We start from the raw sequence: 27373 nt of genomic DNA, 5'->3' as shown, positions 1-27373 counted from the left end.
TTTGGCCCCCAGCTCTGTTCATCTCTCGATGATACCAAAGGGCAATTCTGGCGTATATTTTACATTTTTTGTCCAAAGACCGATTGAGTTTGCCTCTGCCTCCATCTGCTTCCCTCACCTCCAGGTAAGGTTTCCCATTCCAAGCATGACATAAATCAAATATTGCTGTCTCGTGTCTTGTGAGGCGTGCTGTTATTTGTACCGGAAAAGGATACAGTGTAAGTATCTGACAGAAAACACTGTTAGGCATCAACATTTAAAATGTAACAAGGGGGATTTTTAACTTTGTCACAAAAGGTTGGAAAAAACACAATCAGAGATTAAGGGGTCATGCTTATTTAGAAGCTGTCCGTGCACTAAATGAACAGTGGGTGTAGGGTGACCCATTTCAGCTATTGTCTCTCCCTCTCACACACACACAGACGCACACAAATGCACCACGAGCATGGACACATCACATGGACACACTCAAAGACAGGTAAACACACATGAATCCGGGCAGGCATCTGAAGACACACACATAAACACACACACACACACACACACACACACACACACACACACACACACACACACACACACACACACACACACACACACACACACACACACACGCAGACACACACAGAAAGATGCACCACTGTGCTATTATTCTGTCTCCAGTTTGTGCTCTGACCCTCTGGCCCTGCGCCAGTTCATTTGCATATTGTACTAATGAGGTGTTGGCACTGTGAACGAGGCGTGAGGCGCACACAGGGAGCCACACACAGATAAAGGAGACGCGATTAAGATAGATAGATAGATAGATAGATAGATAGATAGATAGATAGATAGATAGATAGATAGATAGATAGATAGATAGATAGATAGATAGATAGATTTCTTTTAGAATAAGTGGTTATTAAGATATTATTATCATAATATTTAGATTTGAAATACAACCTCTCTTTCTAGTCTAAACCCAGATCATAAAATCAGAAGATTTTGTAAAATGTGCAAGTGTTGTGGTCAAAGTCAATCACCACTTTGCCTTAGCACACTGGGGAAATGCAGATTCAGTGCCAGTTGTGTTGTTCTGTTTAAAGTAGTTTTTGTTTTTTATTGCTGCTCCATCATGCCAGCAAACTGCAGCTGCCACAAACTGCAGCTGAAATTCCTTACAAGAAAGACAGAGCAGGACATCGGCCGCCGAGCTCCCCTCTGGCGACTCGGCCGTCCTGAGGGGACGTCACACCAGCTGCCACCGTGTTGGCTTCCATCTGGGCACAGATACATGTCCAGGTGTGTGTGCCCATCACCTGCCAAAAGTGCTGCATTTCCCAAAGAAAGACGCGCACGGGCAGGCTTTTCCAAATCCAAAGACAAACACAGCCGCGGTGGAGCTCAGTCCAAATCCTGATATGAAGGTGCAGTCCTGGTGCTACGCAGATGACATGTAAGAAAACACACTCCAAAAAAAAAAAAAAAAACCCCAAAAAAACGACAAGCTTGCCTCTGGTTTCCATGTTTTGACAAGCCATCCCCATAACCAGATCAGTTCTGTTTGCACTGCACTGGGGAGATTTACACACATATGCACAGGGATAATTTGAGATAACTAAGGTCCTTTTGTGCACAAACAGAAACTAGGGATTTCAAGAGCTGGTTAGATTAGGGCCTCTTTAGGGAAAAGGTTCCCAAAAGTTTTTACTTAACACAATTCAGTTTCTATTTGTGACCCCTCGTCATAAATGGAAGTGATTTTTCCCATTGCCTTTTAATTATTTTACTAGTATTCTAAAAGGAAAAAAGAAAAGATTTGGGATGAGTCCAAAAAAATGAACCTAATTTCGTGTAGCAGAACCAATGCTGCGGAGCACTATAGGCATTTAAGAATCACTTGATTTGTTAAGACTGACAAGTCAGAACCGATGCTGCCATTTTCTTTTCATTTATTTTCTTAAATATACTGCTGGTTTTCTTTACAGCAACATATGGATCTATATAGAGCTGTACAGAAGTGGCAAACTGCTGTGACAAACATCTCTGCATTTTGTTTTAATTGCAGAGGGAATGATGCAGGGCAATTTTCTTGTACTAAATGCCTCTTTTAAGGGTGTAGCAAATGTTATACTCGATATAAGTCACTCTGGAGTAACATCTCCTTTGCATACTGAAAACTGTCAACTGGTAAATTAGTCAAAGAGGTTGCAAAGAGTATTCCCTCGCTCAAGGTCATCTCACAATACACCTAAAATGTGCTAGACGAGGTGTGTCTGCAAGTACAAAAATCAAGTACAGTTTTAACTGCACTTTTTGTGCGACTCGAAACCTACAAGTTCAAGAAATGACACAAAGGCATACAAGTTCATATGCGTGGCTCCACTTTCACAATCTCAACGCCTAGTTAGTCTGAGTTACTTTTGTCTTTATTTGAGCTGAATGGCTGGCAGCTATGAGATAATCACCTTCCTCTCTGTGCCCTGAAGCTGTGTCAGGCAGGCCTCAAGGCTTCCTAACCACCAGTGAGCCTGAGCCGCAATATGCAGACACATTACACACTTCATCATGCACACAAAATTTCCACAAGCAGCTACATTCATACACATACAAGGTACAGCACCACACACACACACACACACACACACACACACACACACACACACACACACACACACACACACACACACACACACACACACACACACACACACACACACACACACACACACACACGCTCAGACACCCACTTCTCTCTTATTCATTTTGTGTGCGTGTCCTCCTTGGCAGGCGATGGAGATGCAAAGTAAATTGCGGAGTGTTCAAGAGCAGAGAGGCAACCACGGGGCTGAGCAGACGTGTCTGTGTGTGTGTGTTTGAGGTGATGTGACATTTCTGGGCTGACATGAAGCGGCACTCTGCCCCCTCGCGCCTGGAGGGAGCTCCCGGGGAAAGACACTGATGGAGGTCTGGGGTCTCCGGGGGGAAATTTCATGGTGTGAACAAAAAGCCCTGCGCTGCAGCAGAAACGACCTGTAAAACACAAGCTGGAGTCTCCTCACTATACCTGCTTCATGCTTTTGTGAATGTTGTCAAAGCATAATACATGGCTGATATACATGCAATTGTGTATACTATAAATATATTTAAAAATCATTATAAACATAAAATGAATGTTATCATTATAAATTTTGGGTTATTTTCATTTTTGCATGAACAAATATCATGAACCCCTTATAGATGCCACACGATAAATCAAATGAACTTCTCTTTATCAGGTTCTTGGACTAGTTCTCCTCCCAGCTGCTTTTCAGTCACAACAGTCTCAAACTCAACTCAGGCCAAACTGCAGAGAAAAGCAGATTGTTGAGGCTATTGCAACAGCAACAACCAAAATTTCATCACAACACAACTGATGTTGCAGCAATGCATTCGACTCCTGCATGCAGCAATTAAAATCCAACCATTACTGATATATAGACGGCATGTCTTCTGTGTGGAATCTAAAGTCTGACTAACTAAATAGAAAAGTAAAGTATCCTCTAACATGCACCTCTTCACTGCTCACAGAGGTTAATTCATCACTACTAATTGCCTAACTTAATCTTGGCACTGTGTCTGATGAGCAAGCATGTTTATCGGTGTATGTGCGGGTGTATAATAGAGGGAGAAACCGCACGGGTGCATGTAAACGTGCGACAGTCGGACAACTTCAGCTGAAAGCAAAGCTCCACCCTTAATTTAAATTCCATGCCTTTCATCCCCAGAACTGTCCAAGCTGTTCTACATGTAGATTCACATTAAACTTTCCCCTCAGTCGGTGTCTTTCCACACAGACACACACACACACACACACACACACACACACACACACACACACACACACACCATGCAAACCAAACAGGAGAAAGAGCCAAGTTGTGTCTCTGAATAAATAGTGGACAGTCAAAAGGAGAATGACAGTGAACAGGCAGAGTGAAGTGACAGAGTAATTGAGTAGTGCGAGTGGCCGGGAAGCAGCACCTTCCATAAAAACTAATCCAACATCTTAAGGCATACAGTAAACAGGCAAATAAGTGATTAGCCTGAGTTAAACTATCAATCATCTCTCGCCACACACAAACACACACTACATAATGTGGAGTTATGCAGAGATGTGAGAAAGTAGCAGCCATAGTCACCCTAGGAGGGGATTGGGTTTCATGGATGAGGCAGCTGAAGATATTTCATGCAACATAATGCCAGAGCCGTTGCCCGCCCCCTGTAACCCCCACCCCCCTCCTCTTACCCCATGTCTCCTCTCCCCAACCCAAAGCACACGCAGACATGAGATACTTTTTTTTTCAGCCATGACAATATTTTTTTTCTGCTGTTAGAAAAAAAAGAAAGCCTGCAGGCCGTGTTGTTGTGGCCAACCTTGTGGGTGCATGAGAAAAGAAACGTGGGTATCGCTTACACAAATGGCCTGCATGCATGTACGAGAACCAGACAAAATACAGAATTTGAGCCGCTGTGGCAGAGCAGGCCTTTCCTGTGTTTGTGATGTTTGAATATGTGCATTCTGCTGATGGATGAGGGAAACAGCCAACATGGCTGAACAGGAATGTTTGTATGTAAAACATCTTATTTCTATAAACTGTGTGTGATGTCCTATAAATTGGTGACATTGCTTGACCGTATTTGTACATTTCTGTTCTGCTGATGCATAGATCCAGTTACAGTGATTTATTTTTATAGCTCAAATCTAGAAGCTGCCACATGACACATTTATCATTTATTAATATCAATAAATGATGTCAACATCGATGTTTAGCTGTTATTATAATTGGAATAAACAAAAAAGATCATCTGCCAATTTTGGTAGTTGCACTTACTAACTGTAGCATGTCAACAGAACTGAATAGCCATAGCTTAGCTCTATGCTCACAAAAAAATCGCAAACTGAATAATAGATTTAAAAGTGTAGAGATAATGTTAGCTTCTTAGCTGGAACATAAAATCATATTAACAAAAGATTTGCTAAAGTTTAATTGCCCATTGGTAGAATAATGATAGTAGCAGTAGAAGCTAAGATTTGATTTATACCCGAAAGGGCTAATAAACTAGCAAGTTGCTATTGAGCTAGTAAGTGACTATACTTGTCTTTTAGTACTTTTAAAAGTGACTGGTTTTCTACGGGCTCCTGCTGGATAATAATTTAAAACTGCCAAAACCTTGCTCTTGAATTTAAGCGAGATGATGTTAGGTGACCTAAATTTGAAAATCATGTGGCCTCACCTTTAAATCTTCTGACTGTCTCATGCAATTATGTGTGTAATGTCTCAAAAAAACAGCTGAGACTAACCCTCTCCACAAAAACAGGAAATTAAGAATGTTTGATGAGAAATAGGAACTACTGCAGTTCTGACACTAAATTAGCACAATAAATAAAGTGTGCTGGTGCCAGGTTGAAGGTCAGAGGGGGTTCAAATATAAGGTCCTGGGTTCAATACCCAGTTCATGCAAACAATTTATTGCTTTACATCTCAGAATCATGGAAGCCTAATTCTGCCATTTGAAAAAGAATATCCTCTATCTAGTTTTATTTCATTTCATATATATATAAGTATTACGTATTATTTCTAACATTATTCTGTTACTTAGTATTTAAGAGATCACAAACCAAACATAATTAGGAAAATAAACAATCCATAATCATTAAAAAAATCTTAAATTGGCAGAAATGGGCTTCCATACCAAATCCTTAGTGCTTAATTTTGAAGAGTCTAAGAATATTCCAGATCTTATACATTTGCAGCAATAATTATCACAATAAGTATCACATTCAGTTATGATGTATTGACATGTATTTTAACAGTAACAGGGAACTGTCCTCCTGTGTAACTAAATGAAATGTGTTCCTTAAGCAACAGCTACAAGAGAGGTTTTTTTGAAGTGGCTAACATGCTTTGTTAGGCAAAACACGAGATACTTAATTAAATATTATTGCGTCAAGCAACTGAATTCTTGAACAAAGTGGCTTTGAAGTAGCAAGCAGATTGCTATTTTGCAGTTGTTGCATTACTGAATCATATTTAATTAAACAATAAAAAAAATGTGCGTTATTACATTTTATTTAAATTTTAATAAGGTCATATTGTAGCACCAGAAAAAAGAGTTTTCACTGAGTTTTCAGAGCTCATAAGATTGTCCCTCACTGATATGATCTCCCCTTTCACTTTAAAATTCAGCCTTTTCCACAACTACAACTTGTATGAGAAGCTGCCACTGCGGTGAGAGGACATGCTTTGAAACTTCTGTCAAAACTGTGGGGCTGATTAATGGAGAGCGCATAGAGAATTGGAAAGGGGACTCACGTATTTTTGTATTTTTCCACACACCTTTCTCACCACACCTCTGTGTACCTTAAATGCCATCAAAATATATTCTAGCTCCACTCTCCGTAAAAATGTAATTCATAGGTTCAGAACATAATGAAGAGCTAATGAGACTTAAAAAGATGCACTAAACAAACTACAAGTGTACTATAGAGGGTGTTCAGGAGATTATTATATGCTTCAAATCAAGGTATGAGTGAGGTAAATACATAAATCATATAGTTTTATGAGCTGCTTTTTATTTCTGTTTAATTGTAGACGAGCCCCACAGATTCATAGCGGGGAGCTTTGTTCACATCAGCTTTACATTAGATGTCATGTTTGCAGCCTCCCTCACTGATCTTTGAGTGATATGGAGCTGCCCTGTCAACTTTGTTGCATGTCAAATGGCACAGACCTGCATCTGCTTTTTTTCTGACCTCCTTTGGAGCTCAGAGATCAAAATAAAACTAGTTCAAAAGCTGCGTTTTGATCTGATATGAAGCTCTATAGCTCTTCCAAGTGTCACACAGTCTCCCACAAGGTTTTAATGTGTCAGGCTCTCCTTGTCATCACCGGGACCAGACAGATTATCATTTCAACATTTAGTACAATGAAAACTACAAACTTGCTATTAAAAGTAAATGAGCTAAAATGTTAAAGTAGAAAATGAAAAACATATACTATGAGCAACAGTACAGTAGACACAGGTTCAGCTTGCTTCTCATGCTTTCAGGAAAAAAGTGTCAGAAAATAAAAAGGAATTGGGTATCACTAATTGAAATGAACAGACATACTCTATGTGCACCCCCCCTCTGGCTCCTGCTCCAGTGCAGTGCTTGAAAAGTGATTATGTTTGGATGAATAACTGACTTCAGGACAGACAAGCAGGAGAGTAAAACACGTCATACTCACAGCGTAATTCCTTATATATCCCAGCTTTGGTACAAGAGAGAAAGGAGATTGTTTAACTACAATCATCGGGGGGAAAACGAGAACACAATAACAACTTTGATATTTGCTGTTTTGCCTCTAATGCATCACCATGACATTTTGGAGTTGATCGCCTGAAGGTGTTTTTATTGTAAAATCCATGATTTATTCTAAATTCTTTCTGGTTAGATGTATTATGTATTATGCTTTTTTGCCAAACCTGAAAAAGTAATGAGAGGGTTTTTAAGTTGACACTTTTAAACAAAATTTTTAGTTAAAATTACCCTTTGATGTCTTGAGTCAGAATTTAGGGTGATAATTGTTGAAGTTACAAAAGATAAAGCTCCTCCTCACAGTATAAAGACTATTAAAAAGTCATGAAAACGTCATTTAGCTCTGTCAGAAGCACAATATAGTGCCTGTTGATAAAGAGGCTGCCAGATGATGTAATAGTGTCTGGCTGCCATATTGCAGGCTTTCTACTCTCGGCAATAAAACAGATACAGTAATTGCACTTCTGAACTGTGTTATCTCAAGAGAACATACTTCATTTTGCTTGTGCTCTGACTATATGCAACAAATGAATACTGTAAACTAAAATGACTAATATTGCAGATGAAAGATAAGCATCTTAGCTAGTATCAAGGTTAGCTAACGGTCTGTCTTACAATCCTGTTTGCCCATTACTAAAGATAAGTATTAGCAAAGGTTTGGATAGGTAGCTAGTAGTGTATGCTAACATTAAGTGGTCTGCTTGTTTAAAAATGAAAAAAACTGCTTTTTTAAATTACCTAAGATGACCACGTATTGTTTCTGATTATTGCAGTGCTGAAGAGTGTCAGCTAAATTTTGAAATGATGTCCCTTTTTTTAGACCTTTATTAGCCTACACTCAAGAAATTTTGTCTAAAGTGTCAAAATGTATGTAGGCCTAATGTTTCCCCTTCAGAAAAAGATGACAGTAAATGAAGACGGTAATAGTTCTGACAATAAAATAGCAAAGTGAAAAGAAAGAATTGTCACAGTGGCTTTCAAATCTAAGAGCCTATAGGTTCAATCCCCAAATCATGACAGTAACTTATATACCATGTGTAAAGTTCTCATGTTCAGTGACGGCATTTACGAAGTGTACCAATAACCAGCTAAACTGTTTTAGCTGCCTGAACTTCAGACAACTGCTAACCAAGTTAGCTAACTTGTTTTAGCTAGCTAACCTTGACACTATCTTTCACCAAAGTTGTTTATTTGCCTTAACTTAAAAAAATAGTTTTGAATTATAGGAAATATGCTCATCAAGAAAAGGTTACATTATATAACCCCATTAATTGTAATTTTTACTTTTTTGTTTGTGTTGTGAAAAATTGGAGGCAAAGTTATAGCTGTAGAGCTAAAGGCTAGCTGTTTCCCCTCTCCACTCTTAATGCTATGCTAATCCCGACACATGCTGCCTTGTTAACATACATACATGAAAATGGTATAAATTTTTTTATCTAACCCATAGAAATAAAAAAAACAGTGTTGAATTATTCCTTGAAATGACAATAGCATCATGTCCAATCCATGCAATTTGCAACAATCATTCACCACATACTAAATTACATCTGTATATCATGAAATATAAACTCATTTGATGCTTGTTTTATGAATTTTAGGAACCATGGTGTCAGTTTTATAGTCTCTTCATGTGGTTGAAGAGAGGATATGTGACAGAGTGCAACTGCAAAGTCTCTAAAAGGTGTTATATCACAGTGTCCAGCTGAGAAGGAATTTTACCTTGTTTCTCTTAAAATAGGCTCTGCGGCAGGCGGCGAAGCACTTCTCACTGCAGAAGCTCTTCAGCTCACTCCCCATGCTCAGAGAATAGCGTTTCACACCGACCTTCTGGCACCAGGCACACATTATCTGCACATTGGATGCATCCTCGTCTAAAGATAAACAAGCAATAGGGAAAATGACTTAGGATGGAGCTCAGGTTAAGTGTGTAATATAGTGGGGACACATTCTTTCTTAAATCATCTCTTTTTAAATGTTTATCCTGGACATTCAGGCCAAAAGGATAATTTAAAATATCTTTTACCTTGGACTTTATTTTTCACAATTTTATATAGGCCTAAATACCTTTTTACAAAATATTATTAGCTTCACTACAGTTTCATATAATCTTTAACAGCAGGGAATGACTGGAACTGTTATCCAAGACTCATAATTTCTTCTGTGTCTTGTACTTTGTGATCAAAGTGACTCTGATTCAAACTAGAAAATATGCTTAAGCGAGGATAAGTTACATCTATTATATTTTAAGTGTGAGTCCATGGTGGAGAATATCAACGAGAATGCAACAGCCAGATGTATTAAGCTCATGGACCAAAATGCATTAACTCCACTGATTCAACACAGCTGCTGGGCTGGCTAAATCCGCTCAAGATTCAAGCCACAAACCACTGTAGGATTTATAATGAAGCCCTGCCATGGGTAAATGTAGTAGAACTGACGGAGCCAGGAACAAGGGAGGATGCCTATTTGTGGCTGTGCTCTGTGGGTATAAGAAGTGGACAAAAGGATGCACTCCTATGATGCTAGATGTGATGGGTGTTCACACAGAGGGCTCTGACAGAAGGTGTGGTCTGAAGGTGTGATGCTAATGTGCATCCTGTGTTCAGGTCACACGCTGCAAAAGGGTCACACAGAACCTGAAATAATTCTAATAGACATAGTTTGCTAGGCAACAAAAAGGTTGGATGGAGGATGTTTTTGTTTCACAGAATAAATGCATTTGAGTAAAAACAGCTGAGAAAATTACAAGAAGGTGTCTGTAAGACAATTTAGACCACTTTTCCCTGACTTACACAACTCTGATTTGAACTGTCCTGCTGTGAGGAAAATTCCACCCATTGATCCACACTCCACACACTACATGTGAACCTACAGTTATTCGTTTATTGGTGGCCCTTCCCTTTCTTGTTTCCAAATTATTTACAATGAGGGCATATTAAGGGCAGAAAGAAGGAAAGAAAAAAAACAAATCTAACAAAAATTTACTGGACATACAGTGGAGTTCACATAAATATAGACACTGAGTCCTAGTCATATTGCGAAGATTAGGGCTATGGGATGTTAATGATAGTATGATGATTGTAGACAGTTACTGTGTTAATTGGTCAAGTATAGACTAGAGAATAGATAATACTTAATAATGAATAAAGAAATTCCAAAATAAAAGTATTACATTTAAAATCACATACAGTCTGGGGATGGTGATGTATATCACATAGTGGTCTCAGACTTTTGGACCCCACTGTATATAAGAAGTAATATAAAAGAAAAGTGTAAAAGAAAAAACAGAAGTAGAATAAACAAATAAATATTGTCAATAGTAGTTATTAAAGTATTGTTGGTCTTTATGTGTTTAGATTATCTGCTATTTTTTTCTCAGTTAATGCTGCTTTGTCAAAATTCGGACTTTAAATTGGAAACAACTTTTCAACTTTCCTCCTCCTAGTGTTTTCAACTTACTGTTGGCACTACTGTCGCAAAGACCGGATGACAATATGGTTACTGCTATCAGTCTAGCTACTGTCCAAATCAAGGAAAAACCTTTTGAAAGGTAGAGAAAATACCCGGTTGTATTAATAAGTAGGGTCTAAGTTCTTAGTCACTGATCTAGTGGAAATAATGCCAACTGAACGTTGGTGTTGAACCCTCTGAAATCCCAGAGCTTTCTCCATAGTCCAACTGGCCATCAGGACTACAAGGACAAATCCTGGTGGGCCGACACATCAGTGTGCCATAAACTTTTTACCAGCCCTGACAACCCAGTGGCAGACAGAATGGCAATGTGACAGCAAGGCTTATAGGGAACTAATCTAAATGCAGATGATAACCATTACATTGTGCAATCAATTTTCTTCATAAAGTTTAAACCAAAAACTTGTCTATTGCCACTTTAAGTTCTTCTTACAAAGACTAAGAGAAGGTATTTTCATTTTATTAAAAAAAATTGTTTTTGGGAACCACAAAATGTAATGCACTGAAATCTAAAATAATGGTTTGAGAACCTGTTTGTCACTTGAACCTTTGATTTAGAGGTATGTAGCTGCATTGCTGCAGTGTGGTCAGTGTGGGCTACAAATTATTTTAACAGACCCTCTGTGACAGTGAAATGCCTCTTCTGTGGTAAACTGTGACTGCTGGTGATGAACTGCGGGCTTTTAGTGCCATCGCTGTTGCATTGAGAGGGATCCACCGAGATTCCCTCCAATAGCTCCCAATTATCACATTATGACTATGCGGGTGTGAGGGTGAAAAAACACGGGCCCATTAGTCTTTCACCCCCGCTCATCTCCTTATCGCATTCTGGACGGACTTTTCACCTCTTGGTGAGCTTAATGGATCTACAGGGCCATCAGATTTTAAGTAAAGACTAACTCACAATTAAGGGAACAACTCCCTGGGGCCCTAAAGACAGCACAGTGGACCCAACATGCATATTTTATGTCTTTCTGCTCTCTATCTCAGTCCTATAGTCTCTCTACCTTTTTGTGCCTGTGTAGATCGTTGCCCACGGCAGTTATAACAGAAAAAAGAGAGAAATAGTTTCATTCTAAGCTGACTGAGTAGGTGGATCAGGGTTTGTACATTGCTTGGAATAATGTATGTACCACAGCGTAATGAACAGGATCAAAGCCCAACATGAAATCACAACATCTTTCACAATATCTCAACATTTTCATACAAAGAGACATCTTGAGGTGGAGTTGTTTTCGCCTTCCCACATCCTGGCACCTCGTAACAAGCCCATTTCAAAACACACACATCTGTATGAGGGGCAAAAAAAAAAAAACACGCCGGTAATTATGCAGCCACCATACTAAATGCCACCATCATGCGCTGTACCTGCACCTCAAAAGGTCCTTTGTCGGACTTCGCGTGGCACATGAATAATTCAGCGTATGTGTGGTGGTAGGGGGGTGGGTGGCGAGTTAAAGGGGGTGTTGGCCGGGTGGTGGGTTGGTGCTGGGCTTTAAGTGGGAACACACCATCTGTTTCCCCGCCTAGGCAGCGCCAGCGGGGACTCCTCTTGGGCGATGCCAAGGCGGCCTGCTCCCTCCGCCGGGGCGTACCAGCCTCCTGTGCCACAGCAGACGCAAGGGATAATGAAGCCTCTGTCTGGCCGAGGAATGCGGACATTTCCTCAGAGAGTTGATGGGGTAATATTGACACTTGGGCAGGTGGAGGAAAACAAGGTGTACAGCAGGTAGCTAGCTCATTAGTCGCCTGTCCCTGGCTGATATGGAGTCTTTCAGGCTATTGCAAAAGCAGAAAGTTTTCACGCTGCATAAATATTCAGTTTTCATGCTAAGTGCTGGAGAATTAGCAAGTAGGTTTATACTTTCAGTGCAGTCTGTCTGGAGAACAGCTGTGGATGAAGTCCATGACATTTCTTCTGGTTGGCTGTTTAAACGGACTGTGTGTTTGTGGTTGGGTATTTGGGTGAATACATCAGCAATCAGTGATGGGCTGAAAATGACCTTGATCTTTTTGGAAATTTAAAATGTAGCTTTGTTCAAAACACATAAAACATTTGAAACTTTATGAAGCGGCAGTGGAGGTGGTCTGGTTACGTCATTTGAGTATATTTTAATACTGTTTTTGCTGGATGTCATCACGTTTAACTGTTCTCTTGACAAACTAGTACTTTTATTAGCCTAAACTTTTTTATTTTTCATTTAATGTCTCTCTAAAACGGTGTGAGTGCTCCCTACCTGCAGGGGGCTTGATCAGTGGCGGAGGGATCATGGGGACTATGATGGGCAGGTTGCCATGTTCCTTGGTACTGGGCGTGGAGGTGGACGGTGTGGTGGAGGGCTCTGTGACTCCATTCCTGGAGGCTGGTATAGACTGCGAGCTGTTGGCTCGATCCGGAGAGCCTTCGCTACTCTCTGTTGAAGCTGGGATTTTTGGCAACAAGTTTTCTAGACAGGAGAAATTGAACAAAATAAAGCATTACTGAACAACCGATGAGATGCTGCGGCACTCACTGCTTTACTCCTGCCATAATGTAGGAGCCTGGGATGCTTAAAATTTGACTCAGTGGGTCATATTTCACACCAGAGGAAGAGTCTGTTTTTAAAAGTTGGCTTGGACAAATTTATGTTTAAAACCCATGAAAACAAATCCTCCTCTATCCTCTATGCTATTGAATATTAACTAAATAACAATAAAGCTGCACTAATCAATAATTTTATGTTAATAATGGGCCAAATGACTACATGTAATGTAAAAGATTAGCCCATATTGACAAACCCACAAAGAATCAGCAACTGACTCTAAAGTTCCCTTCAGCTCTGCAGAAAATTTTAGCCTCTTTAAACAATTTTTTTGGTTTTATGGCTGCAACTTTTGTTCAGTCTCACTTTCTATCGACAGCATTGCTCTGGCTGCAGAAGGCAGCTGTTTTCAGAGAAAAGGCTCTAATAAACTCACTGTATACTACCTGTCCAGCAGACAAACAAAGTTAGCCACTAGCTGGTGAACATGGAGCATTTAGCAGCTACACACCCAGATATTTCCCTTAGGGGTGGAGAGCAGTACAAAGCAGAGTGGAGATTTGGCTTAGATTGATCAGGTGGACACGAACATGCTAAAATATAAATAACACAAATAAGCAAATATTTGCTAACAAGCTCACCATATCAACTCTAAAAGGTGATAATATGTCAGTGTTTTCTTCACTTCTTTTCTTCTGTTTTAACTTTGGGATTAAATAGTGCTCTCATGTTGGACCCCATCAATTATAATAAGAAGCTGTTTCTGGGCCCTTAAAACAATCACAAAGAGGTGTCACAGTCATGTGTCACCATACTCACAACATGCATTAGCCATGTGTCATGATCCATTCATGAGCACTTGATATTTGCACTAGTTTCATTATCGTTTTATGTAGCACATGATCACCTGTTGTATAAAGAAGCATTACATTCAGCCATAAAATACTGTACATGCACTCAATTTACTGTATGGTGCTTTAAATAAAAAAGAAACAACACCAACATGGCATACTGTATGCTGGAGTTTCATACCTTTGAGGACAGAGATGTGCTGTGGCGTCTCCCCTATCTCCAGGTTGTCAGAGTCTCTGAGCTCCACCTTGTCGTAGCCGTACCAGCCCAGCAGCTCGTTCATGGTGTTCTCTGCAAAACTCTGTAACACAAACAGATGACTGGTGAGACTCACAACAGAGGTCTTCCTACAGGAATCACTCAGACTAAAAAACAACATGCTTTGATGTAGACAATATTATACTTGAGCTGTAAATATCCTGCAATACAATCTGCTACAGTGTTGATCAGTAGTGATGTAGTAAATAAATGGTAGCAAATTAAAAGTGAGTGACCTTTTAAAAAATTATGATATTTTCACATGAAATATAAATGTAACCCAAGGATGAAGTAAATGAGATGTGAGGTCACTTGTTTTTAAAGCAAATGCAACATTTGTTATTTTGCTGCATTTGTTGTGTTTCTCTAGAGACCTTGACTTCACACACTACATTTCTTCAACTAATTAGGCAGAGATATTGCGAGCTCCCTCAAAATGTAAAGCTTTGCTAAGAAAACCACATGTAGGTTATAACTCCAGGTCTTCTTCATAAGTACAGGTCAACCTAATTGGGGCTAACTCCTGTCCAAACACTGCAGTGCCATCCAGCCTAACTAATGGCCCCTGTCATTTCACAATAAAAGAGGAGGATTGTATCAGAGTGTAATACAGAGAATAGGAAACTATCACAGCACACTCACTAGAATAGTAAAGGTATCACAATACAGGACAAAAAAAACATTGCATAGTAAATGCAGAGTTTTGATGTTGTTACTGATATGTTTAAGTTTGCTTATTTCTTCAGCCTCCCTGATTGGTTGGAAATGTTGCCACTGTAAATGGCACAGGGGTTAAACAGACCGAGGGGACCATTGATTGATTGATTGATTTCATCTGAAGGTGAGGGACCCAACCACATGAGATTATACATATTTCTTTGTCAAGGCTGAGATTTTATTCATTTATAATGATTTATTTGTTTTATAGTATTATGGTATAGTTAATTCTGAGTGGGCCTTAACCCCTAAGCCATTTTGTTTCCCTTTACGCATTTGTAGGGTTTAGGTTGTTAACATCCTAACCACGCTGACTATATGTTTTAACTGAGTGAAGAATTCAAACCCAAGAGTTCCTATTTCATATACTATTTACCTAAATGGAAATATTCTCAATGTACATTATTTTATACACACATTCATTACATTCAGCCCGACATGTTTGATTTCTTTGGAAACTCTGGGACCTCTGCTGGAATTTAAAATAAATGTTTGTGGATTTGAACAATGTTTAGCTGCACAGCATGATTGACCACAGTCGGTCCACTGACTGTTACAGAAAGAGTTTTGGGAAATATGCTTGTCTATGTCTTGCCAAGAGGTAGATGAGAAGTTCAACACTACTGTTAAATCTGTTTATTCAAGGGTCCTGGAGGTGGTTAGCCTAGCTTAGCACATAGATGAAACCTAGCCTGGCTATGTTCATAGGTGACAAATCTGCCTACCAGCACCTCAAAAGCTTACTAATGAACTTGCCAAGAGCTTTAGCCATTGTTGTAGTTACAGTACAAGAGGTTAAGAGACGCCCTCTGAGAAGCGCTACTTCTTCAGGGCAGACTGGGCGCTGCAGTGGCTCATCAACCACGCCAGGGCTAGCTGGTTAGCATGCTAACTTTAGTAGAAGAAAGGTAGTGATAGAAATAGAAGCAAACAAGAGGGTTGCTTTAAACAGCGGGAGAGAGCTCTTAGTGAGTGAAGGAATGAAGTTTGATGCCGAACTCGCAACGTTTCTTTTAGACTGGTAATTAACAGCTGGTAATACTAATGTTAGCTATGTAGCAATAGCAAAACAGTTCCTTTAATCTGAACCAGAGCATATACAAAACAACAAGCTTTGGTTTTATGAAGGGTTGTGTTTCTTGGCTGAACGCAGTAAGGTCTTTCATTGTTTTTGTAAAGATTAAAGAAATATACCATGTTAATTAGTGAGCTTTATAGATGGCTGTAGTTCATTTCCAATCGTTTTGCTAAAATAAACGCCTATAAAATAGAATAAATCGCCTGCTGGATTTAGCTTCATATTTAGTGTAGGCTAAAAATACAAGAGTGAACCAATCACAACAGAGTAGAAACATTAATAACTCACTGAGCAATAAATAACAATTAACAGTTAAGAAAATATCATAATCCAGTAAACAGTATAGCCTATGTCATGTCCTTCCACCCACTTTGCTTTGAGCAAGAAAGTAAAGCAGCACAGCAACACAGATTAATGCACGCATCAAAAAGGAATAAAACTTTATGCAGGTGAAACATTAAAGTATTTCCTCCATAACAGCCTCTCACAACACAGTCAATAAACACTGTACTCACAACAAAACCATAACCCTTCTAATGCATACAGCCCATTATCATCGTACTCGGCTCAGCTGGAACATTCCCAGAGGCATTTATTCACTGAACCCTAAACTATGGTAAATGTTTCAGCTATCATTTGACTGTAACACAGAGATGAAAATGTTTTTCGTGAAACAAGCCACAGTAACCGGGGATGAATCAGCTGTAATTATTTGGTCTGTGTGATAAAGTATTAGTCACAGGTCGCTAAACTGTCAGCTTAGAGGAGAAACTGGTCCTCCGTACTTCGAGATAAATTTTTCTAAATGGATGGATGATCATTTTCTATTTTTCAAGTTATTCTTATAATGATAAACACTTGCAGATTAAATATAGCTTTAGGTATGGGACGTGACTGTCAATTCGCATACCGAAACAGCTCGTACAATCATATTACAGGTTTGCAAGGACCGTACTTTACAATGCGTTGCCACCGAGATGACCCAGCTTTTCTTATCGCTGGTGGGTTTGTTCCAGATCAAATTGACAAGACATGTGTCAGTTCATTATTTTATAGCCAGTCCCACTATACCCTGTACATTATCTCATCATGGCAGCAGCCGTCACCCATCAGTCACTACATCAAGCAGTTAAACGTCAATTACAAACAGCTCCTGTCGATATGTTGGAGCCAGAGTGATCATGTTGGAGTGGTTTAGTGCCACCCAGCACATCTGACTCTTAGCTGATGTAAGTTAACAGCAAAATATAGACACACACACACACACACACACACACACACAACACACACACACACACAGTATATACACATACATCACTGCATTTTCCATTGCATTCTGAATGAAAAGGTGCAAAAAGCAAATTCAGATTGTGGCCTAACCTGAACAATGTCATCTCTTCTCCCAAACACTACATATAAACTATTGCCAGTGCTTCATTCAGTAATTGTGTCTGATGATGTGGCATCAGCACATTGCACACAAGGTTCATGTCTATTAACCAGGCTGGTCTATGATGTTTCATACCAAGAGAATGAGACAGAAAACAAGTTCTAACTCGCGTGAGTCCAGCTTTCTCTGAGGACTGTTCATTCACCGCTGGAGGCAGGTCTGAAGTATTGATTCATGATTTCCTATGGGTGGAAAAGAAGCCGTATCTGAAACCAGGATTTAATTTGGGCAAGTGAATCTTCAAGGTGTGTTGTCACAAATAAAATGTCCTACGTTGCTCTAAAAAAGGAAAGAATGAAATGGCCTGAATGGCTCATCACACACGCTGACACAGCATGACCTGGAGCACAGAGCCTGTCTGTGTCCACAGCCTGCAGACAACAGGTTAGTCCACTGACTCAATTACTTGATACAAATCCAATTACCACAGCACCAACACAAAGTGCAGTTTGGATATTGCTTACAGTGGTATTATAGTAAGGGAGATACAAGTGGGAATGAGCACGCGCACGCACACACACACACACACACACACACACACACACACACACACACACACACACACACACACACACACACACACACACACACACACACACTTTTTTGGACTGAGGCAGAAGTATCTCTTTGCATATTTGAGACACTGTGGCACAGTATAGGAGTGACAGAGGCAGATTTTCTCCTGCATCATCAGCACTTTTCTCTCTGTTTTGTGTTTTAGAGCAAAATTCATGATGCGTTGTATTTGTATCTCAGGGTAGTAGTGCTGCTCTGGGATCAGTTTCGCCTCAGTTTTTCTTTGTACATACATAATAGTTTCTGCATAGAAGAATAGAAGAAGAACTTGGTGTAAACGCTTGGAAGATATTATTAATGAAGAATGACAGGAGTTATTGATTTGTCTGTTAGGAAATACCACTGTGGTGGGGTGGTCAATGGGTAGACGTGGCACAAAGGTACAGGGCACAGTTTGAGTCAATGAAAAGTGAAGTCAAAGCAACCTGTTGTGGCGATGCCACGCATGCACGTACTGCACCTACAGGAAGGTTTCGGTGTAGTGTATAGCAGGCCCACAACACATGTGCATGAACATCTGGAACTCTCTGCACTTCATGGTTAGACAGCGTCAGCATCCAACTGTGAATGGATTTGGAGCAGTTATTGGTGTCAGAGGTTTGTAAAGATGGTGGTAAAGGCTGGTAATTAGGAGAGCTCATTTTGCAGGTGTAACTGCAGTTGTAACTGGTAAAGGTAGGTTCAGACAGGTCTATACACAACCATGTTGTCGCCCATGGAGACACCTTTTTGGGGCATGGCTGAGAGCAGTGACTGCTTTGTTGTGACATCACAAAATTAGTCCTGATGGCTGGTTTTAAGGCTCAGTTTCTGAATACAGGCTGTGTGCATTTCTCTGTGGACTCAGCGCTTTGATACTTTCACAGTATTAATATAGAACCTAGACCTGCTTTATAAACAAACATATATGGAAATTTCAGCTTATATAATATTAAACGGGTGAGAAGAGAATTTATTATATTTAAACTAAGAGGCAGACATTTCTTTTCTAATGCAGTTACTGTAATAATAGTGTCACGTCCAACAAAAAGAGGCAGAGCACTGACAGGCTCAACGCTCACCCATTGGCAAGCACAACTGCAACAATTAGTCCAACTGCAAGGATGAAACCTTGAGCAGAAAAAATCATCAAGGAGAAATTCCTCCTTTTGAACAAATGAGTTGGAGCATAACCCAGCCTGAATGTACTCCTGAGTAAAACGGATGTAGCTGTAAAATCACCAGATCACGGAGACAAAAACACAGCATCTCTCTGTGTCTCTCTTTCCTTCCTACCATCCTGTCCTCTGTGTCACCCTACTACTTTGAGAAAGTGGGAGTATTATTAAGAGTGGAATTTAATCCTGGTTGGCGGCTCATCAAAGCAGCAGCACCAACTTTGGCTCTGGCTGAGCTGGGGAGGAAGAGGCATTGGAGACACGGCGGCAGCTACAGATGTCTATATGTTACACTGGATGTATGGCCTTTTCATCTGATTTAACACAGACAAAATCTGTGTTTGTCAGCTTTAATCATCCAAACAGCTTCTAAAAGCCTCCAACAGAACAAAAGTTAGCTGGCGGTGCTGCTCATGTTTGAAGCTGCCAAGCAAAGGTTTTCATGTGCGAAGTTAGAAAAGTTCAAGAAAGGCAACATTTGCTAAACTGCATGGCCCGAGGATGGTTAGATAAGTTGGTTTGTCTTGTCTGTCTGTGCAAGACTTTGGTCTAAGGTTTAATATCTTGAAAATCATTGGACAGATTTCCATGAGAATTGGAGCGAATAATCGTGGTCCCCAGAGGAAGATCCAGAATGATGTCATTGACCCTCCCTGACCTTTTTGTTTAAGTCAACTGAGGTAATAATTCCTCTTGACCTGGGTCCATGAACAACTAATATCTGCATTTCCTTAAAATCGGCAGTGGATATTCATGATCCCCAGAGAATAAATCGTACAAATCTTAATATTCTCAATAAGTCCACTTGTAGACAATAAATATCCTAATCTAATGGACAAGATTGTAATGACATTTATTGGGCTCATTCATTCTGCCAAAATGACAAATCCTTTCCATTTTGGACAGTCTCACTTTTTTTCTCTAGGGCTACTATCAGACTGCAATATCAATCTATGAAATTGAATGAACACATCCGTTTCCCTGAGGGGATAAACCCTTTAAATGTCTGTGAGACAGGGTTTTTCCTCTGACATCAAATGGGAAAATTTAATAGACATTAATAAACTAAACTACTCTTCATTTTTATTCTAACTTTACACAGATCTGTACCATGTTAAAACATCTATGACAGTATGCTATTTACAGTGTATGCACATATCATTTATAGATATTGACTACACTTAAGGCGATTAGTGCCATCAGCTGTTAAATCACCCTGCCTCTACTGCTGCCTTTGCCTTGCACTGTGATATGATGGTGACACTGTGATGCGCCGTCAAGAAGAGGAAACCGTCAGATGGAAAATATCAATTTAGTCCCCAGTCAGAAACCCAGTTGGAGACAATATGGTGGTTTTCCCGAGCCTTGGATCCTCCAGCAAGTTTACATTTAAATCTGGAGGATAATTAGTGGTGTAGTGGACAGTAATCATAATGTACTCATGGTACCTTCAGCACAGATACAGTTCACAAGCTGGCACTCCTCTGCCATACTCTCAGCAGAGGATAATGATAAAAATACATTTAAATCCTGTTTGTCCACAGTCTTCCCCCTTGTTTCCCTCCACTAATACCCAGACATGGCTGGTAGGACTTGTGGTAATGAAGATGGTGGGAACTGGATACCTTGTGGATAGAAACCAGAGCAGGTTACAGTACACCGTGATAAAATTCCCGAATCCACACGCCAAGTTTCCTTTTGCCTCCTCCTCCTTCTCCACTTTTCCACTCCCTAGCTCCCTCTCACTTCTTCTGCCTCTCCCTCTCCTCTGCTTTCATTTCCCTCTACTTTCCTTGATATCTGATCCAGCAGAGACGCTCAGGTTACAGTTTTTACAGCTTAGCCAGCCCAGCGCTGTATACATTCCTTTCTCCCCTGTTTCCTAACCCACTCTCCAGCTTCTCCATACCCGCTCCTCCTTCTCCTTGATTACTCACCGGGGCTTATTTTACCGTGGCACACTTTAAGCAGCCAGATGAAGGAAACACTGTCAGACTGTTGGTTTTTTAGAGGAGTATGATCCCTCACAAGGGCACATTGTGGGTCTGTGTTAGTATTTTTTCCTCTGGCTTTGGTCTGAAATATTCAGGCTGAGAGAATCTGAAGAAGAGAAGGCAACAAACTGAGTCTTTTTGTTCTGAACAGTTGTAAAAGAGGAATCTGAGCCTTTTCTACAGAAAATCAATACATTAAAATTCACTCGCTGGATTTACTGCTCTGGGGAGACCATCATACAATCAGTGGCATAGTGTTAATTACCTGCAACTCTGCAGGTTGTAATCCATGGCTCCATGTTCACATATGGCTTTGTATCAATACGTGCAATAACCTCATTTTATGTCATATTAAATACATCCATAATTATTCAACCAGATTTTCCTCATTAATCACAGTGTTGCTGTAGGACTGTAGGCAACATCTATTTTCTGGGTTAGACAGACTCACTTTAAATTGCATCTGTGAATCAGTGTTTTCCTCATTTAACTTTGCAGACGACACCTTGTGTGTTTGAATATGTGCGTGTGCGTGACAGGAGATGAAATTGTAGTGAGCTACAATCGAACTTGTGTAGCCTTGGAAAGTGTTTTGACACCATAACCACATCTGCTGCTTCGCTCAGTAACTTCCTCTGGTATTGATGGAGACACTGGAGGTGTCACGGGAGAGTGTTGATTTTCCTACTCACCGTCAATACAACAATACATCTGCTGTATACTTTTTTCATTTTTTTTTTTACATTTTGTGTTGACATATCAAAAAAATTTACATGCTAAACTGACATTTTCATTTGGTCAGGTGCATCTTCCACTTGACTGATTGCAGTTACCCTTAAATTGAGCCGCTTCCATCGAATGAGATGTTTAAGTGACACATCGGCTCTTCAAAACATATTATAAGTGATGTCAATTGACTGAATCCTGAATGATGACCAGCGTCACAAAATCTATCATCTAACAGGAAAACATACAGACCTGCAAATAAAACATCATTTCTGACTGATGACTGACATCATATAATTACACAGTCAATGTGATAAATTATAAGAGAAGACATCTTATTTTATTTGATCTTTTTTACAACATGAGCCCAAATAGATTTATGGTGATTTTTTTGCCTGATATTTCCTTCCTGCTGCAATTGTAAAAATGACTCAATTAAATCTGAACTTGTGCTTAAATACCTCAAGACGACACTTCACTGTGCCTTAAGGATGCTCATAAAGATTTATACCATTTTTAATGCTCTGCTGAGACTCCTTGTACTACTCCCCTGATAGGAAATAAGGAAAATTCTCCATGGAGAGACCCTGCCTGACAACCCCCCACCTCCTGCATCCCTCCCCTCTGTCATCAGGACCAGGCACCAGAAGGATGGGTTAAGTGTATTCCTTCACAAAGTGAAGAGCATGACAAATATTTTCAATTTTACCAAGTAAAATCTCCAGTTTAACAAACAGTTAAAATTCCATCATTACAGTAAATGAACTCACCTTTCTCTGAGATCTCCAGTTCATTTTTTGGTAACAAGCAATGACATCTCTAAGGATTCAGTCTGAAAAGGTTTGCATCAGGAGAAAAATACCTCAAATACAGCAGATTGCTCTGTTAATTAATAGGCTACATTATCATGTAATATTATTGTAGCTAACTGCCTGTTCCTGATTGCTCTATGATAATAATAAATGCTTCTTTGGCAGCAGAGCTCCCCAACGAGCAATCTATATTGTCATCAATAAACTGCATATTTATTTTCCTTCTTCTTTTTTTTTCTTTTTTTTTTTTACAGTAACAGAGGAGAAGCAGTAACAAATGGTGTTTTGGAGAGGTTCAAATACAAAAAGCCTTTATGCCAGGGTTGTTTCAGGACTCGCTCAGAGCCAGCACCCTCGCTTTTCCTCTGACAGCCTAAAATCACAATTTCCAGAATTATTCTCGCTGTGATCACCTGCATATCCATCCACACCAGCATAAACACTGCGTGCTTATGTGTCTCCAGCCAAATGTGTACAAACAATGAGGAGCAGGAAGACAAAGCGAACACACAGCCTGCCTCACACACACACACACACATGCCAAGAACACTTTCTTTCTCCACAATGAACCGCACGGAGCGCAGGGCTCAAATATCACTATGTGCACCGAGCGAATAACCACCAATAGAAACAACGTGTGGCTGGATATCGGGATTGAACCGTGCAGGCCGAACACGGGAGACAATGTGCTCTTGTCGACTGCGTAAAGCTCACAGACGCACATCTGGATTACACGCCTCTGGGCAGCTGGGCAACACACACACACACACACACACACACACACACGCACACAAACACAAACACACATCTCGACTCAGAGGCGAACCCACACAGTCGCATTGGACCCGTAAACGCATCGTGGATATGCGAGTGTTCCCCCATTGATTTATAGTACTTATGAACATTGGCTGCCGTCCGTTGCGCCGTACTGTTATAGTATTAATAGTAGCCTAATAGTAGAGGCACTGTTGACGCCTTCACTGACGCACTGGATTTTCCATTAACTCTGAGTAAGCCATGAAAGGCAGGGCACACAAAAAGCGAAATTATGACATGAAGCGACAGGAACGCGCACTGTATTCTCCACTGATCCAAAACTTACTAGGAGAGCAGTAGCAGTGAATGGGTGCCGCATCCATTGTGCAAGGCGGTATATTGGCGGAGTGCGCTGCTGAGGCTGGCATTCATATGGATAGGACAATAGAACTTGGGTAAAAAAAAAATCATAAATCAAAGTTTGACTATCATGCAGCCAGTTGCACTTGAGTGTATTGTATATATTTCACTGAGAACGCCTGGTTAGTGCTTCAACACACATGCATGCTCCTCACAACCACTCTGTTTCCACGCGTAATCACATGCAGCTGGGCACAGACCCCCTTTTACCTTCATCTCTTCATTTATTTCCCTTTTCACCGGGTGTGCTGGTTTTCGGCTTCTTTTATTTTCCGGAGGTCTGCCCTCTTTTTCCATCTCTGCCATGTTTTCTCTGTGATACTTCTGTCAATATTTGCGGTGAGGAGGGGAGAGGAGGGGGTGAGAGAGGCAGCGGCAGCTGTTTACAGTCGCCAGACGGCGGATGTCTTGCAGCTTTTCAGCGGCCCGTGTGACGCTGGTGATGCCGCCGACGGCTTGAGGTGCTCGGCTAAGTCAGCCATCTTCTGCCCGTATCCTCCACGGTCCGTGTGCCAGTGGTGAGCCGCCTCTGTGAGTCAAAGGAGAGGTTGAGTGAGGGGAAAAAACGAGACAGGGGGAGGGGCGTCCGCTGAAACATTATATGACGCGTTGATGATCAGAGGTAGGCTATTTCTTCTCGCTTTCCCATGGAGTGCAATCAGAGCAGTCACATCCACTTAGCGCTGCTCCCTCACGGTGACAGTCTGTAAGCAGCAAACAGGTGCCCACACACTCCTCCAGTCCCACATTGTTCTTCAGATGAGTGTTACAACCTACTGGTGTTGGTCATAATGAGATTTAGTTACAGACTCCGCTGCTTCAGTCAGTTAACAGCACAAACTCAAGAATCAAGTCTGTTTAGCTGCATGTGGAGAGACACGCAGCTGCCAGTCTTTCCCAGGGAAACTCTGCAGGTGTAGTGAGTGTGGTGCCTTGCACAAGGACACTACGGTAGGTCGATGGCTGTTGCTGGGATTAAAATCATGGCTTTAATTATTTTTGCAAACTTTTCACGTCATAGGGAAAAGTCAGTGGAGCAGGTGTATAATGATTCTCGATGAGAAAATGAAAGTGTGTGTGTTAGTGCTGCCTAAAGCAAACCCTTCATCATAATGAAGGAGACGGTGCAACACGCTATCAAGGCCAAAGGAGACTGTTAGGTGTGCTGATTTTGTAATGACCGAACCATCGTGGTGAAAATGAAAGTTTCCATTGGACCTTTAGAGTGTTCCTTCTTCTCCCTCAGGCTGTTTATCATAATCAGGTTCATCATCAGACACTTGTAAGAGACTAGCTGAAGGTCTCATACAGGCCACATGCAACCCAACACATCATCAGCGGTGTAAATCAAAAAATGTTTTAAACCCATTTAAATAATGTTTTTCCACATTAGTGGACTGATAAATAACAATGAACATCTCACTTTCAATCCAAGGTTAAAAGACAAAAACTGGATCCACTCCTTAAAAACATTCATTCCAATAAATCATAGCTGGTGATTTCGAAATAGATAGTCTTTATAGTGCTGGGGGAAATTCGTCTTACAGCCTGCACACATGCATGTCTCTGATGGAAAACATCTGCATGCAAAACACAATATTCACATGATCACATGTGCACGTATGCTGTGTATGCCCTATATATCTAGATGTATAAGCATGCACATGTAGACACGCATTGGTATATAATATATAGCTGTCTTCAGTTGCTGTTTCTCTTGTTTATTAAACTGTTAAAATTACATGTTGATGCTGTGACAGTGTGACAGCATGTTGTATAACAGTGGATTTCCTCAGGTAGGGCCTCTCACTTAATGCAAAACAGTGCTGTTACTGGCATATGAAATAGATTCAGAGCCCTTTAATAAATGATTTTTGCTTTGGGCATGAATCTGTGTGTTTCAACTGTGTGCTACATGCTGCCCTCTGACTTTAACTGGAATTACAATGAGTCGACAGGTGGAAAGCTGCTGAGAGGGCCGGGTGATGCTGCTCATGGCATAGTGACACCCATTTGAGCCAGAAAATCAGCAGGAACAGGAGCTGTGAACCGTGATGCAGGGTCAGGGCGAGATGATTTGAGTGTTACAGTGCTGCTCTTGCCTTGGAAACCAGCAGCACACATGCATCACAAGATTCCCCCTTTAGGGTGTTCTTCCAGCTGCAGCACTTTGCTTTAGTGTAATGTAACTGTGATGCTTGTGGTGATATACACTGCAGTAATACGTGTGGAGGCTAATCTAAAAACAGTAGGTATATGCATAAGAACTGTGAAGAAATTATTTTTAATTGATTGAAATTGCAATAAAGCATGCATAATCAAAATGAATCAGTGGTATTTGGGGTGATTTTTGCTATAACTACATATTGTTGCCTCTAGCTATTTTAATCTGGACAATATGATGCTGGATGGATTAGAACCAAATTATAGTTTTCCTGTAGAATATAGGCTAATATATGGATTTACAGTAGTGTATGTGTGTTTGTTTTGCAAGTCTTTGCAGAGGAGACTGCAGCTCAGGGTTGTATAAACTGTCCTTGATAGACTTTCTCTCCAGTCCAGTAATAAGCAGCTGGAGTAGGATTCAATGAAAGCATTGTTAAAGCTAACACTGCTGGGATGTTTCCCTCTCTGTAAACTGTTACATTATCACAAGGATTGTATTACATGAACAGAAACATGAGGAAGCTTGTTTTTCATAATTTCAACTGTTTGTTTTAAATGGATATTTTCAGGATTTTTTTTTTACCTTGTATTCATTTCTTTCTTTCTTTTTTTTTTTTTTTTTTTTTAAATCTCAGCATAGAATTGGAAGTACATGACATTTAAAAGTAGGCTATGGTTTTGTTATCTGACACTTTCCATAAAGCAAACACATAATGAGTTAGGACAGAACTAAAGACAGATTAGATCCAAAAGTGTTTCCACATTGAGGTAAAATCTCAGTAAGCATGTTCTTGATTTACAGTAATCTGACTAAATATGAAACATGCAGCTGAACCTATAATTTCCAATTATTTAACAAAAGCAGTGACAATATGTTGATATGTTCCCTAATGATAAGGGATGTTTTCTAACGATCAAACACTACTAGCACATCAACATCAAATCCCAGATCAATGCTGCACTGATTCACTGGCTTTGGAAATACAAACACACAACATATGTTATATTAGCCTACCTAACTGCAGATGCTGTGTAAGGCTGATGCCAGTGTTTCTCTTTGGTATAAAATACCTATGTTGATGGTTAATTGATATTTT

The 27373-nt window shown here is 40.3% G+C and overlaps 1 protein-coding gene across 4 annotated transcripts in view; it reads right to left on the bottom strand.

Annotated features, from left to right (window-relative positions):
- sobpa (sine oculis binding protein homolog (Drosophila) a) overlaps nt 1-24984 on the bottom strand; it is a 41621-nt gene extending 16637 nt beyond the window's left edge. The window contains exons 1-5 of one of the 4 annotated variants that reach the window (XM_056393826.1): nt 24321-24984; nt 14347-14467; nt 13030-13239; nt 9041-9192; nt 7251-7274 (exon numbers count right to left, since the gene is read on the bottom strand). In XM_056393826.1, the coding sequence (XP_056249801.1) occupies nt 7251-7274; nt 9041-9192; nt 13030-13239; nt 14347-14467; nt 24321-24416 (603 nt within the window). In that variant the 5' untranslated portion in view covers nt 24417-24984. The remainder of the gene's footprint in view (nt 1-7250; nt 7275-9040; nt 9193-13029; nt 13240-14346; nt 14468-24320) is intronic. The other 3 variants (XM_056393824.1, XM_056393827.1, XM_056393825.1) reach the window with 3 other exon arrangements.
- Between the last annotated feature and the right edge of the window lie 2389 nt (nt 24985-27373).

Source organism: Seriola aureovittata, chromosome 13 (assembly GCF_021018895.1).
Source record: "Seriola aureovittata isolate HTS-2021-v1 ecotype China chromosome 13, ASM2101889v1, whole genome shotgun sequence".
Taxonomy (NCBI): domain Eukaryota; kingdom Metazoa; phylum Chordata; class Actinopteri; order Carangiformes; family Carangidae; genus Seriola; species Seriola aureovittata.
The sequence above is the reverse complement of the archived record's forward strand: the minus strand, read 5'-3'. Positions and strand labels throughout refer to the sequence as shown.